General features: G+C 32.5%; 1 protein-coding gene across 1 annotated transcript; it reads left to right on the top strand.

Annotated features, from left to right (window-relative positions):
* The first annotated feature begins 471 nt into the window (after positions 1-471).
* LOC142641735 (uncharacterized) lies at positions 472-13,330 on the top strand. The gene is made up of 9 exons (XM_075816224.1): positions 472-606; positions 7,155-7,253; positions 7,498-7,619; positions 9,905-9,976; positions 10,242-10,277; positions 11,173-11,218; positions 11,448-11,535; positions 12,662-12,719; positions 12,973-13,330. The coding sequence occupies exons 2-9, from the start codon at positions 7,178-7,180 to the stop codon at positions 13,021-13,023; spliced, it is 549 nt and encodes a 182-aa protein (XP_075672339.1). The 5' UTR covers positions 472-606; positions 7,155-7,177; the 3' UTR covers positions 13,024-13,330.
* Positions 13,331-16,496: the final 3,166 nt, after the last annotated feature.

Genomic DNA, 16,496 nt, shown 5'->3' with positions numbered 1-16,496 from the left:
CTATTTGCAAAGAAAGCTGTATGAAAGATTCTAAACTATGATGCATAAAGGAGTGAAAACCACATTCATGTGATAGTGGAGATTCTGACTACTTCTTTCATACATGGTGCTTGATCATTAATGGCACCATGTTTCAGTATTCACCTTATTTGTCTATTTGCCAAGAAATGAAATTGCCTGAGCAAGCAATATAGCGTTAAAGTACCCAATCAAAAAGGTCTGGCTTCTTCCCTGATTTTGGATTGCACAAGCAACAGAGGTCCCCTTGCTCTGTTGACTGAAAGGAAGCCACTGGAAGTCTTCTGTTTTAAGCATGCCTAAGTGACTGATATGAAGTTCATTAAATGCATGCAGTGGGGTTGTTGAGTGCAGTAGGCTGACACAAAATCAAAAGACAAGGGGCTTAGGTTCTTTAGGTTAGAATTATGGTTAAATGATTAAATTTACTATTTTCAATAGCTTTAGTTTTTGGTACAATCAGTAATTTATTATGGTGACAGAGCATGAGATCCTAAGTTTGATTCCTATCTCCTCTTTACTCCTTGGCATGTGGCACGTGTGGGTAGTGGAACAAAAGGAAGGGCTGGACTTCCATTATTGTAACTAGTAAGTTTCTCGTGCGATGCACGGATACTGTTGTAATGTTTTTTGTAAATTTGTTTTTGGAAAATATTAGACATATATTATAGCATATTTATTATAAAACTTTGTTAGTAATGAGTTCAACATAAAAAGTAACAATTATAAATTGCTCACATATATCTATTATAATTATTTTGTTTAAGTAATGAGCAATAATTAAAACCACTTGGAGTAATATTGTATAATAAAAGTTGATAAAGGCATATTAATTCCTTCTATATTATTGATTTTTATTATATGATGTAATAAAAAGCTTTATTACGAAATCTTTTTTTTTTTTTGTTTCTTCAATCTTTGTTATTAAGGTATGGTGATGCTTGTTATCATCATCAGTTTTTCTATCTTCAACGTTTGAAGTTTAGTTCGTCCATATTTGTTCAATTTTTGAGCTTTCATCATTTTTTTTCCCCTTTTGTTGCATCATTTCTGTTAATCACTAATGAATTAGCATCGAGAGATTCTTAATTAGATCTTACAAAGTTTGGACCTTGTAGCTAAGATTTTTCATAGTATTTGCATTTATATTAAATTTCAATGATGTTATAGCTTTTTGTAAATATTTTTATTTTTTATTTTTGTTAATTTTGGAATAGTGCAGCAAAAAGAATTAATATAGCATATTGAATTGTGTATTGTTTTTTTCTTCCATTCCTTTTTATCATTTGAATGTGCATCAAAAATCTTAGTAACTATGTAATTTTCAAAACCACCCTTTAGATTGAATTCATTCAAATGAAGTAGAGAAATCTATTTTTTTCCTAATTTTTTTTTTCAAATCACGTGGAATTCGTTCTCCAATATCAATATTTTTACAATAATTTAAATAAGTTGTATCTATGTTTATTTTTCAGCAAAATATCTTGTAGATTCAATTAGGATTTTCTCGGCATCTCAGTCAAATATCACAAAATTTGTTATGATAATTGCATCAAAAACTTCAATTTGAATAATGTATCTGAAGTAGTTTGCAATTGTATGTATATAGTAGTTATAGTGAGATAAATATATTATAAATATTTGGAGGGTATGTAGTTAATGTGAGTACCTTTAACTTTGGAATAGAAGATTTATTTATGTTTCACATTTTGCATACCAAAATGATTTTGCTTGTGGTTTGACATTACTTTCACCAAGTACGCATAAAATGTAATACCAACCTATTGTTGTATCAATATTACTTATTATTGCAATACCCTAGCAGTTTACATCTTGCCATGAACTTTGAAATTAATATGTATTATTTTTTTAATGTAAATAATATGATGTATGATTTTTTTTTTTCCGTAAATGATGAGTATAAATTGAAATGATTAACAAACCTGTTTCGTAGGATCTCATTCAATACATTTTATCTTTACTATTGTCTTCATAATATTTAAAGATAAATCCTCCTATGAAATTTTTTTTGCATGTTTTTTTGGTATTTCTTGTATAGAATCATGTTTTTTACTATTCCTATCATTGATTTTTTTAAAGAAAATATTGAGTTAATAGCATTTTGTGAGATAGTATATGATATTTATTAGACCGTTTTGTTATTATAAATATTAGAAATATGCACTTGTCAATTATTTCAGCAACCTCAAGGATCTTAAGATTTATATATATTTTTGTTGCACTGGTCGATGATAGAGAATTTTTCTGCATAAATTGCATAGAACATTATTAATAAACAAACGCATATTTAATTGAAATTGGGGAAAAATGAAAACATGATTTCATGATGATGAGATTTTCAAAAAGTATCACTTATACGTGGGGGAGGAAGAAGAGAGTTTGTAAGAGGGTAAGAGTTTTTGCTTTGATTTACACGTGGGAAGGGTCAAACTTGGGTCATAATATGTAATGTAAGAACTGACTTGAGTTTTTCATAAGGTTTGGTCTACTTTTAAAAGGTAGTTTATTTTACGCTCTGTTTGTTTCAATAATGATGTTTTTTAAAAAATGAGTCATTTTCTAAGAAACATTTTCTATAAATTTATTTCATTTTTCAATGTTTGGTAGCAATTTTAAATGAGTTGAAAAACAACTTCCTAACTTCTTTTATTTAGCTTACTGTGAAATAGTGTTGTTTTCCAAAAAAAATTAATGGAAAACAATCTCTAAAAATAAGCCATACTTTTTATGTTAACCAAAGATAGTTTTCCTTTGACTCATCTTTTTTTATGCTACCAAACAATGCAAAATAAGGAAAATTATCTTTACACAAAGTTTTCTATCGAAACAAAGGGAACGTTATAGTGAAGTAATTTTGGTCTAATGGGTTTAATTGTCAAGAACAACCTATATTTTATATAATAGTAAAAAGAGATTATTATGATCTATTGGATAACAGTAAAAAAATTTAATAAAAAGAGGTAAAAAATGCTAAATTTGTATAATAGTAAAAATAAGTTACTATGATGTATTGGGTAACGGTTAAAAAAACTTAATGAAAAAAATGTAAAAAAGTTTAATGCAATATTAAAATGCCACGTGGCAAGACAGTAAAAAGAAGTTATTATGATCTATTGGGTAACAGTAAAAAAAACATAATAAAAAGAGGTAAAAAATGCTAAATTTATATAATAGTAAAAATGAGTTACTATGATATATTGGGTAACAGCTAATAAAACTTAACGAAAAAAGGTAAAAAAATGTTAAATGTAATATTAGAGTGCCACGTGACAGGACCTCATGCACTCTCACATGAGGTCTCTGTTTTATATATATATATTGATAAGGCTGGCTGTGTAGAAAAAAATATAGAAGGGGAGCTTTCTTTTTAGACCGGGTGTTTCTGCTATTTTTAAGAGCACCAAGAGAAAACAGAAAGAAGAATATTTTGAGAGAGTTTTGAGATCCAAACAAGAAAAATATTCCTCTCCCTCATAATGTTTTTGTTCTTGATCTTAAGCATTCTTTTACACTCCACTGATTAAGCCAAGATTTTTCTTTCTAGACAGAGACCAAGAAGAAAGGAGATAGATAGGAAATTAGGCATGGTCATACTCCACATAAATTTTATAGATCTGAATGTCTTTTCTGTTCTGTAGACTGACAGTCAAAACACTGCCAATTGGATTAAATACCTGTTAAGGATATAGTTAATATCAATTGGAAGAGATGTTTCTTTTATCAATCTCCTAAGTGCCTTAGATAACATGGTCTTGCTGCTACAAATTTTCTTCCATGGGTCATTGCAACGGCCTGGACTGGGAGCATATTATGGATGAATAAAACATTTGTCATAGCTATTACTGCATCATACAAATACCGTTCTCTGCATACTTGTGATCTGCAATTTTTCATCAATGATGCATTTCTTCTTCAATGATGCATTTCTTGTTTTTTTTTTTTTTTTCTTTTTTCCATACAAATTACATCTCTATGCTCTGAAAGGTAATATTCATGATTACTCATAATTAGTACCAGTCATTGCACTTCTAGCATCATATGGAGTGATTGGATTCCAATGTTAATTCCCTTGCTTATGCTAACAGAAGAATAACTTCTAGATTCTGTAAAATGTTAAATTATTCAAAATAATTGAATCATGTCAGCTCCAGTTTTTTTGTTAAATTACTCTTCCTAACATAAAATTAATCTTTAATTTAAGGAATTCAAACTTCAAAGTTCTTGGTCCTAATATTTCAGTAACCTTTTTATTTAAGGAATGGTTGTTTTAAAATAGAATGTAAGGGTATGGTTTCAGTACTTCAAAGTTCAAACATCAGTTTTCCACCAGTCCCCCCCCCCCCCCCCACTCCCAAAAATTTCTGGTTGTTCCATCCATGCACACAAGGAGTGCAATGTGCATGCCACCTTGCTCATGTACAATTTGTAGCAGCGAGAAGCTACTACATAAAAGATCTATCCCCATTCAACATGTCATCCACAAAATAATGCAGGAAATGGAATATTATAGGGGAGAGTTAGATTAATAAAAGCATCACATCAAATAGAAGGAAACCACGGTTGAGTTCTACAGCTTCCATGGGACAACACATTTTGTCCAGAGTTGATAGAACTATAATCAAAACTACCTCCAGACTAGTATACAGAGAAGGAATTCCAACTCAATCCTTCTTCACATAATTAAAACACATGACTTCGACAGTTCTGACTCCTTTATATATCTACCATTATGATCATCTTTTTAGCAACCAAAAGAAAAACCATTATGACCATCTTATAAGCTTCGTCCATTCCGCCCTAAACAACAATCTGCAAAGGAGAAACACATCAATCAATCAATATATATATATATATAAAAGCAGAGATCTCATGTAAGAAAGCATTAGATTTTGCCAAGTGACACATTTTATGACATTATTTTCATTTAGGCTTTCACCTCACCTATATTTAGCATTTATGTCAAATTATTAAGTATCGGTTTGGATACTACTGACACGCAATGCATCTGCATATCAGTTTATATTTTTTCATTGAGAAGCGCGTTTTAGTGTTGTTTAGTGGGTCCTGTGCACTGTTCACGGGACCCACAAACCTCTTTTTTCAGCAACTTTTTCATTAAAAATTGGTCTCGCGGCACTATTCATATATTTAAAAATTATTTTACTACAATGTTTTCAGCGGTATCTAAACGGACAATAAGTCATGACAAATGCATTTATTAATTCCAATGTATTTTTTTATGGGAAAAGGCAAAAATTTGTATACATTTATAACTTATTGCTTTGAATAGATACCGGATGGATCTAAAAAGTCATGGAAAATGCAGAAATTAAGAAAACTTTTCAATTTTTTGCATAAGATTAATTGCAATGCAGAATTGCAAGTGTTGGATTCAATGAATTATGTAAATATTATTTGTCTCCACATTTGTCTAATATAAATCCCCATTTCTGTTGGACTTATAAATTAAACTTCCATAATTTTTCTTACAATATCTTTGATATTCTTTTTGAGAGGTATGTTAATTGTCAAAATATTATATTCTTCTTAAATATTTTGTTTAAATTTAATGTGTACGTTTTTACTTATGTAGCATTGTAATGTATTTAGGCTTATTTTTTCATATTATGTGCCAATTTATATTTTGGGTTTCTCGTATGATGCATATACTTGGTAAAGATTTGTTTTTGGCTGCTTTTAGTTCAATTAAAATTTGGAGATTATATTGTGATATTATTGCATCACTATGACATTAATTTTTCTACTGTTGTATCATGAAATTCTAAAAGTTTTTATTGCTAATTGATCTATAAAGCATAAATCATATAAAAAAGACACATAAGAATCAATAGGTATGTAGGTGACAATGTGAACTGTGTGATCTAGTGACATTTTTTGGTTGCATGAATTAGAGGAGTTTTCCTCTAATATATTTAGTTTAAATTTAGTTTTAGTAGAAAACTTTATAGATTAACCGTGATTAACAATAATAGTATTCATGAAATCAATGAGACATAAATAATTTTTTACAAAATTTATCAAAATGCATCATGCATCTCGCGGGATTTCGGCTAGTTAATCTATATAAAAGTTCCCATTTTACTCATTTGACCATAAACAATGTAAAAACGAAAATAATTAATTGAAATTTGAAACAAACAAACAAACCAATGAGTTCATTGTTGGTAAGCCAAAGAGAAACAAGCACATCTCTCTCTCTCTCTCTCTCTCTCTCTCTCTCTCTCTCTCTCTCTCTCTCTCTCTCTCTCTCTCTCTCTCTCTCTCTCTCTCTCTCTCTCTCTCTCTCTAGCAAGTACTCATCTAATTAATTTTCAGCTCTCAAGTTTATTAATTAATTTTTGCCTATTAATTATTAGTTTTTCCTTTAGGAGAACGGAGGTACAAAATAAAATATTAGTGTAAGGGTATTATGAAAATGTTATCCTATGAATAAAGCTAGGGTACACAATATTATCATAATAATTTCACAACAAATTTTAAATGAAAAATTATTAGTAGTAGGTAAAAAAACAATGATAATGATATACTCAAATGATGACTAATAATAGATTACCACGTAAGTTTTGTTATAAAAAATGTTGTATATATAACATTACTTAAGGAGCCACATAAATCTAGAGAATAATGCTATTATAATAACAGAACTCAGAAATTTTGTTACAATTTACCCATGTGACGAGTTGTGAGAGTGGAGTAAAATAGTGGGTCCGTAACTCCTTCGTTCACAACTCCCCACACAAATAAGTTGTGAATTTTGTTGTGTAATTAGCATTATTCAAATTTAGATGTCCAACGTCATCCATTGTACTACAACCCAACGCTCATTTTGGGACCCAAAAAATTTGATACTCGAATGAAACTTATGAAAGCACTAACGGTTGAAAGCATAACAGAAAGTTCCTCCATTCCAACCTTATATATATATATATATATATATATATATATATATACAATCCAACTCAACGACACCACCAACTATAAAAACCGAATTTCTAAAAAACTATACAAACCAAAGTTACCGCGTCTTCTTTCTAACGTTCCTATAAAAAAGTTTGTGCGTCTTTCATATTTCATACTTCATAATCCATACCCAGTAGAAGAAGCAAAGAAAAAGAAAATGGGATGGATCAGAAATACCGTGAACTCCGTCAAATCCAGAAGACCCAGAGCTATCCCTCAGCTCGTCAATCTTGGTCCGTACTCTAATCCCACATCATTTTTATTGCTCTTACTATGTGTCAGTAAAGCTGCTTGCTTCTTATCTCAACGACGCTCAAAATGTACATATTTGACATGTTCTTGAATTTCTTATTGGTTTATATATGAGACCAAGATTGCTAATCTTGAAAAGTTTCTGTTTACTACTTGATGTTCTTGAAAAAAAAAATTCTGTTTACTTCTTCAGGATCTAAGAAGGGTTGCATTTTTTTTTTTCAGTCTCATTTCTTTCGTCAGTTATCATATTATCTGAAGGACTAGCATGTCTAGCCGGTGCTGATTCTCCTAAATCACTTCTTGGAGTCGTAATCTCTGAAAGCATGGAACCTGGCATCAAGCGAGTACGTCCTTTAGTAGTATATAACACTTTTTTGGTTTTTCTTTGCAATTTGATTGTGGCAAAGTGCTTGATGTATCTTTAGACCCCTATTTTGCATTTACAAGCTGTGTATCTAATGCAGTTCTTTTTTAATAATGACGTATTCTTGTTGTCACAATTTTGATGATTGCTTCAGTTTTTTTAATTATACAAATGCTTTTGGTTTTCTTTATTAGTGGTGTGGTGAATGTGATTAATGGATTCCAAAATATAATAATAAATGAATGTTTGAATTACTCTTAGTGTTAATTATATGTCAAAGAGCTCTAATTTAATGGCAGCTCCTATTGTGGGTTTCAAGATTCATTGGATGGGTGTATAAACTTACCAATCAGGAAAAAAAATCTATGAGAAAATTACTGGGGGGTTTACTAAGTTGTGATAGGACTTGCTGGCAGATGATGGCCATGCATTGGTAGTTGTACCAGTAATAACACAGAATCTTGTATTTTTCCATAGTTTACTTTGTCTATTTGCCAAGAAAGCTGTATGAAAGATTCCATACTGTGATGTAGAAAGGAGTGAATACCTACATTCATGTGATAGTGGAGATTCTGACTACTTCTTTCATACACGGTGCTTGATCCTTGGTAGCAGCATGTTTCTGTGTTCACCCTTGTACATTCCATCAGTGAAGCATATAGTGTTAGGATTTTAGATGGCTAATTTCCGTGACAGAAATTTGACTAGGATGAAAATTCTTGATCCAAAAAATCAGTTAACAGTTGCTGCTTCAAAATATTACAATTAGCAGAATCTTGCTTGAGCGAGCAATGTAGCGTGGACAGTACCCATCGCAGAGATTTTTGGCCTCTTCCCTGGTTTTGGATTGCTCAAGCAACAAAGGCCCTCTTGCTCTGTTGACTGAAAAGAAGCCACTTGAAGCCTTCTGTTTTTTTTAAGTACGCCTGAGTGACTGATGTGAAGTTCATTAAATGCATGTAGTGGTTTGTTGAGTGCAGTAGGCTGACACAAAATCAAAAGACAAGGAGCTGAGGTTCTTTACAAATGGCACATGTGGGTTGTGGAACAAAAGGAAGGGCTGGGCTTTCATTTTTGTAATAAGGCTGGCTGTGAAGAAAAAAATATAGAATGGGGAGCTTTCTTTTTAGGCTGGGTGTTGCTTCCATTGAAAGCACCAAGAGATAGCAAAAAGAAAAATCTTTTTTTGAGAGAGTTTTGTGAGCAAAATAAGAAAAATCTTCCTCTCCCTCAGTTTGTTTTTGTTCTTGATCTTAAGTATTCTCTTAGACTCCATTGATTAGGCCTAGATCATAGAACTTTTATATCCACCCCACATATATTTTCAATCCTATTGTGAGCAAAGTGAGGCTGAAACCACAGAGCCTAAGTGCCTAAGTCTAGTGTGGTTCATTGAGAAAATTTTTAGAAGGTCCTTGGAGTGCTAGAGATTCTAGTTCAGAGGAGATCACTGGAAAAGAATTCTAGAAATTTTGGGGCTGTTGCAGTAGGAAGGCAAGCAAAGCACTTGCAGAGGCTGCATAGGTCTACGGTACAAAAGTTTTGTTAGTCTTGACATTGTAACTATCTCTTTATGTGACTTGCGACGAGACTACTCTTGTCCTCGTAGTGGTTTTTCCATTGGAAAGGTTTTTTTTGCACTTCTTAACCATTCTTTGGTCCTATATATGAGGCCTAAATATATAATTTGCTGGGTATATTTTTGCGAATATATATAAAACTGATGGATTATATATAATTTTATTATTGTATGATTAAATGTTTATATAATTTATTTCAGCAATCGTTAATCACCGAGGGGTCTAAACTATAAATCCAACTTAATAGGATTTTTTCATGTAGCTATGTTATGAAAGAGTAACTGTTTCTCTTTAGTGATTTTCAACGGGGCTAATTTTGTCCTCATAGTGGTTTTTCTATTGGAAAGGTTTCCACTTCATGACCATTCCCTGTGTCACCAATTTTTTTATTGCTTTGGTATTATATTTGTGGTGAAAATATATAATCTGCTGGGTGTATTATTGTGAATATATATATTGCTGGATTATATTTTTATTATTATTGTATGATTAAATGTTTATTTAATTTATTTCAGCAATTGTTAATCACCGAGGGGTCTGACCTATAAATCTAACTTAGTAATATTTGTTCATATAACCATGCTACGACACTTCTTATATATGTAGATTTAGTGAAGTGCCTAACCATAAAATGCGCTTTTTGGCTTCATTCTGTTTATTGGCATAATTTTTGATTCTCTTGCAGGGTGACATCGTGGTCTTAAATATTAGCAAGGATCCCATTCATGCAGGAGAAATCATCCTCTTCAATGTAGATGTATGTTCCTTTCTTGCTGCTATCCATACATTGTGCTTTAACTCCACGTGCGAGGCCTGTTTTTCTCTACTTCAGTTGAGCCAGTTAGCCCCATTGGTCTCTCAATCGGTTAGGTTCTTTGGGCCTGGATATGAGAGGGGGTATTAATACAATTCCCAGAAGCTGTTGTATTCGATGTGGGTTTATATGCTGATTGTGCATCTCCACTTGAAATTTTAAGCGTCTAGATTGGATGCTCTAATAGTATCTTTTGTACATTCTTCAGGGGCTTGATGTTCCAATTGTCCACCGAGTAATCACGGTAAAAATTTTCTGTTGACAGCTTGTTTGTGTTTCATTTGTGTGTTTTTTCTATTCAATGTCACTCAGCCTTCACTTGTCCCTGCTTTATCCATATCAATATGATAAAAACATAGCTAAGGTATATCTATTTGCCAAACACACCAAAATGGTTGAGAATCTTTGGAAACCTAGGCAAAGAAACACTTGGAAACAAACTTGCTTCCAACACCAAAACCCCCAGTCCATTTCAACATAAGTTGAAGTATATAACTCCATTCACAAGGCATGAAGCAAAGGTAACTGATCACGAAGAAGGTATTTTATTAAATTTCCTAGAGTCAAGAGTATCTGTGTTTGTATTTTAACTTCATTCATAAGCCATTGCACCAAGGCTTGACGTCTAGATAGTGAAGTTGATAGTATTTTATTAAATTTCATAGAATCAAGAGTACATTTGTTATTTAATTATTAGAATTTCTTAAGTCAATTACAATTAGAATTAGGGTTTAGTCCTAGTAGTCTATATAAAACAGTATTGTACTCTTATGGTGACAGTTTTATTGATTAGTAAAAGTTCTCTTGGAATGATATGATTTTGCTCTCTCTTGTTTGGGGCTGACTCCAAGCAAGCCTAGGTAGCGGCTCCTAGGTTATTTTATCCTGTATTATTCTGTTCTTCAATTTTTTTATTTTTTTTTCATCCTTTTGGTTTTGTCCTACCTCAATATTGGTTTTGGTTAATGCTTTTATATTCAGTCAGTTGTATCTTAAATCCCAACATCAATTACTTTTTATGTAACCAATTAAGTGAATAATTTCTTGCTTCGTCTGCACCAGGCCATATTCATTCGTTGCTGTTTACTTTTAACAACATATATATCTGCGCTAAAGATACATCTTTTATTTTTTGTCAGGTTCATGGGCACCGAAATACTGGAAAAGTTTATATTCTCACAAAAGGTACTATATTATTTATCTCTAAATATATCATTGCTCATCGTTGAAATTCCTCTTTGACAGTCTTTATTATGGGATTGCACAAACCTAATATAGTCATGAAAATTTATATTGTCTTTCAAATTGAAATCTAGTTTGATTGTATTAGTAAGAGTGATTTTAATCATATGATACTGTTTAAGCAAATACTACACTTTATTGACTCTAATTTCCCTTCTGCTAATTTTATTAGGAGACAATAATCATTTGGATGACAGGATATTATATGCTCGAGGCCAACGTTGGTTGCTAAGACACCATGTCATTGCTAGAGTTGTTGGGTAATACCTCTTCTTTTACTACCAACTTGTCAAAAGATCAAAGCATTCTCAGAATGTTATATAGATTTTTTTTTTTTTTTTGAGAAGAAAATGTTATATAGATTTTAGTTATGCACAATGAAAGTTTTTTAATTAATACACAGGACATCACAAATAAAATTATATTAGAGATACCATAAGTTGATTTATACTCATGTCTGTTTATGTCAATATTTTTTCTAAGTCATTATTTTTTATTGGAAAATAGGAACTACCTGATGTACAAATGATAAGCATAAAATAATATAAAGAACTACAAATGAATGGGAATTAAAAACAAACAAATAAATATTCAATAAAATCTACAAGAGAGAGGATATTGATAGGACCCAAAACCTGGGATCATTTGAACAATGTTCTTACGAAAGCCCATTTCATTTGAACCAATTAGGCTTTCACATATTCAAACGTACAATCATTCCTCTCTCTCTCCACAAATGTCCAGCATAATGGAGCTAAATGCATGAGCATGATAAAATATCTTCCTGAGGTGCTGACCCTGCTTTGTCCGGGCGTGCCAATGATGGATTCATTTGGTTGGCTTCATGGGATTGAGCTTAATGCTTGGGGGTTGTCTAGGCAACACACTCTTGCAAGGCAAATAGTGTTCATTTCACCAATACCACACAAGAGCAAGCTGCTGATGGAAACCGGGGGCTTGCAGGTCTTTGCTCCAATGTGGGATGAACCTTTTGTCCCTCAGTGCTTGCTCTCCTGTGTTGCTGTCCCTGCCTGAGCGTGGTCATATCAATGACAAATTTATTTGATTGGCTTCTTCATGGGGATTGTGCCTCATGCAGCCATGCTTGGGGGCTTGCCTATGCTAAAATTAAATGACTAAGCATATCCAGCTCTTTAAAAGTGTCTTTGTCCATTAGATTATCAGTGCCTATTTGGCTTTTAAATATAATAGACCATAGACCTGTACATTAAGCATCTCAATTTTTCATGAAGCCAAAGGTTTGATCATTCTTCCAGGATCTACATCATATGGTCAAAACTTGTCAATATATTGTATCCAAAAGAAACCTAATCAATGACTTCCTTTGATCTGCATGATGTTCAATTATATTCGTTTTCCATGCAGGTTATTGCCTTATGTTGGTTGGATCAAACTTATCCTTACTGAAAACCCCATAATCAAGGTTTGCTTGTGTTGAAATTTTAAAGCTTTTGCAGCATGAAAATCCTTTATTTCTATCAATAGAAATGAGACATTTTCTCAAAATTGCTTCAAATTATGCATTTTCCTTTCCTTTCCTTATGACAAAAACAGTTCATTCAGTTTAAATTATGTAACCTTTCCTTGGGCTTGGTGCTGCTTGTGAAATTAATTTGTTTCTTTTTACCAGTTTAAACTTGCATATTTCAATTCTGAATTACCATATCTTCTTGCAGTGCATAGTTTTAGGCACATTGGCATTGCTGATCGCTACCTCAAAGAATTAGAGATACAACTTTCCAGTTTCAATACATGGCTCTCACCATACAGATTTAACAGAGACCAAGAAGAAAGGAGATATATAGGAAATTAGGCTTGGTCATACTCCGCATGAATTTCATAGATCTGAATATCTTTTCTGTTATGTAGACTGACAGTCAAAACACAGACAATTGGATTAAATATAATTGTTAAGGCTAATATCAATTGGATGAGATGTTTCTTTTATTAATCTCCTCAGTGCCTTAGACAACATGATCTTGCTGCTACTATGGCCTTGACTGAGAGCATATTACGGATGAATAAAACATTTGTCATGGCTGTTATTGCATCATACAAATACCCTCTCTGCTTACTTGTGATCTGGAATTTTTATTTCAACGATGCATTTCTTTTTTCATACAAATTACAACTCTATTCTCTGAAAGGTAATATTCAAGATTATTCATAATTAGTACCAGTCATTGTACTAGCCTTTGTTCTACCATCATATGGAGTGTTTGGATGAGAAATTTTGATATAGGATTTTCTTTTTAAAATTTTCATTTTATGTTTCACAATGTTAATTCTCTTATTATGCCAACAGAAGAGTAACTTCAAAATTCTATGAAACTTTAAATTGAAGGGTTGTCAACCATAACCAATTCCCGGGGTTTCAAATTTCATGAAGAATGTGTCAATGATAAATTCTAACAATATTATCTTTCACATGGTGCCACTATTACTCTTCACGTTGCCATTGCTACTACCACAATCATAATTATTATCATTGCTACTGCCACCACTAAAACAGCCACAACTATCATTTACCATCACTACCATGCACCGCTATCACTATCACCCCATTGCCACCAACACCATCACACCATACCACCACTATTACAGAGTCATTGTCATACTTAATTATCAGTGTAACAACTACTTCATTGTCATACTTAATCATTGGTGTAACAACTACTTGATTAGACTGTAATTTCTTAAATTTCAAATATGCTTGTTCAAAAATTCATATTTTTTAATGGAGTTAGTATTCATGTCAATTGAACTTTGGGATAAAGCAATCGACTAAGAACCAGACCTTATGAAGTGAAAGTTATTAGTTTGAATTTCATCACATTTCCCTCCACATTGGGGTCCAAAACGCACTAATTAAAAAAAAAATCATGTCAACTCCCGTTTTCTGTTTAATTCTTCTTCCTAATATAACTATAATTTTTTAATTTAAGGAATTCAATCTCCAAAATTCTTGGTCCTAATACTACATTAACCTTTTTATTTAAGGAATGGTAGTTTTAAAATAGAAAGTTAGGGTATGGTTTCAGTACTTCAAACATCAGTTTTCCATCAGTCCCCCCCCAAAACATGCACACACCAAAAAAATTTCAACTTGTCATCCACAAAAAATTCCAGGAAATGGAATAATGGAGAGGAGAGTTATATTAGTAAGCATCACATCGAATAGAAGGAAATCACGGTTGAGTTCTACAGCTTCATGGGACAACCCGCATTTTGTCCAGAGTTAAGAGAACTATAATCAAAAGTACCTCCAGACTAGCATACAAAAAAAGGAATTCCAATTCAATACTTTTTCACATAATTAAAACACAAGACTTCCAACTCCTATATATATCTACCATTATGTTTTATGACCATCTTATAAGCTTCATCCATTCTGCCTTAAACAGCTATCTGCATGGAGAAACGGATTACTCCAAATAAAAGTTCCCATTTTACTCATTTGACCATTACAATGCAAAACCGAAAATAATTTAATTGAAATTTGAAAAAAAAAAACAAATAAGTTCATTGTTGGTAAGCCAAAGAGAGATAAGCACATATCCATGCTAACCTCTCTCTCTCAAGTAATTACACCTCTGCAGCTGATCCAAAACTGTATGATTTTACATGCAATATTAATAAGGTTATGGACAGCTGAACACAAATACAAAAGGCACAATGATTGACTTGATAATCATTTATAAAACTGATGCTTATCTTGTAGCCATTATGTGTTTGAAATATTTATCATCTCTAATGGCAGATTATAGTTGAGACTTGAAAAACCATCTTGTACTTGCAAAGCTGTGCACTTTGTTGCTCTCGGGCTAATCCATTGTTAGGGTCTTTTTTCTACCTTTTCACACCCTAGACACATGTCCTGAAACCACTAGACAGCTTCTAGTCTGGAACCAGGTCCGGCGCTTTCGCAGAATGGTCTTGGAGGTCCCATCTTGCAGGTTGCGAGTCTATACACAAACATTAAATACAAAGTCCGAAGAACATTCATGCAAAATGGACTTAGCCTAGGAGATGAAAAATTAAAATTATTTTACTATTCAATTTATTTTTGCTACTATTCATGGTTCCATTGCATTTTTTGATACTATTCATGAGCACCGTTGTACTATTTCAACTAAATTTTACCTCTATCTGCAATACTTTTAGCAATAAGTTTTTAGTTTCAGCAAAATAAGCGATATCCAAATAGATTCTTACTCTCTTCTTCTACCGCAAAAGGAACATTTTTGCGTCTTCTTTTTGTCACAGAAGAAACCTTTCTCCATCTACTGCCAGAGAAAGAACCTTTTTCCATTTTCAACAGCACAGTGACCTTTTATTTTTCTGTTGTTGCTAATGACCTGCATGCAAATACTAAAACCCAAAGGAAATATTATCAAGTAAATGTTAGCTTGCAATAGGTTAGCATATGTAATCTCATATATGTATATGTACTTCCATAACAGGAGTTGGGCCACAAGGTTTTTGGCCCCTACTCTTGCAGCCTTGTTGCTTTATTCCTAAAGGTGCACAAAACCGTGAAGTTTAAGACTTATTAGAAGAGCGTTTGGATCTGGCTGAAAATCACGCGTCCCGAGTTTCAGCGTTTTTTTATTTTCCAAGCCGTGATTGTTGACTTTTTTTCATCAACAGTACTGGTGGGTTTTAATTTTTCCTCTCTGGAACGCGCTTTGTTTACTGTTTATTGGCCATGAACATTAATTTTAGGCTAATCAACGTAAACAGTATTTTTTATACATTAAAAAATTATTTTATTACAGTATTTTTTAATTTTCAATTTTCATTTTTAGCTACATCCAAACGGATCCTTAGAATCCAAGTGGCTTTGCTGGAATAATTCTTTTAGAGAGATTTTGGTGAGGAGGTTTTCATGGAAGAGAGGAAGTTATCCTAGCGGTTTATGTCAAAACTACTCTTCTACTACAAATTCCTAGAACACTCTTTTTTTGTGGTATTTTACTCTACTGGGGATACTCTTCTTTTTACTCGGGATTCTCTCTAATTTTCTCCTATAGCTGTGTTGTGATGGTCTGATATGGTGTAATCTAATGTCCCTTTTGGCTTCTTGGATTTCTCCCTGAATAATGAGCCTTTGACTTGTCCCTTTCTCGTCAGGTTTTCTATCTTTATTTGGGTATTTTCTACCACGAAATGGTTTCTTCACTTTCTTGGCTTTAACCCT

Source organism: Castanea sativa, chromosome 1, assembly GCF_040712315.1.
Source record: "Castanea sativa cultivar Marrone di Chiusa Pesio chromosome 1, ASM4071231v1".
Taxonomy (NCBI): Eukaryota; Viridiplantae; Streptophyta; class Magnoliopsida; order Fagales; family Fagaceae; genus Castanea; species Castanea sativa.
This window is presented reverse-complemented; position numbering and strand designations above follow the sequence as displayed.

What these genes read in the sequence shown, in the direction of transcription:
- LOC142641735 (XM_075816224.1), top strand. Translation starts at nt 7,178, where the DNA reads ATGGGATGGATCAGAAATACCGTGAACTCCGTCAAATCCAGAAGACCC. An exon ending in CCCTCAGCTCGTCAATCTTG is followed by an intron (nt 7,254 to 7,497) that starts GTCCGTACTCTA and finishes TTTTTTTTTCAG; the next exon opens with TCTCATTTCTTTCGTCAGTT. An exon ending in CTGAAAACCCCATAATCAAG is followed by an intron (nt 12,720 to 12,972) that starts GTTTGCTTGTGT and finishes ATCTTCTTGCAG; the next exon opens with TGCATAGTTTTAGGCACATT.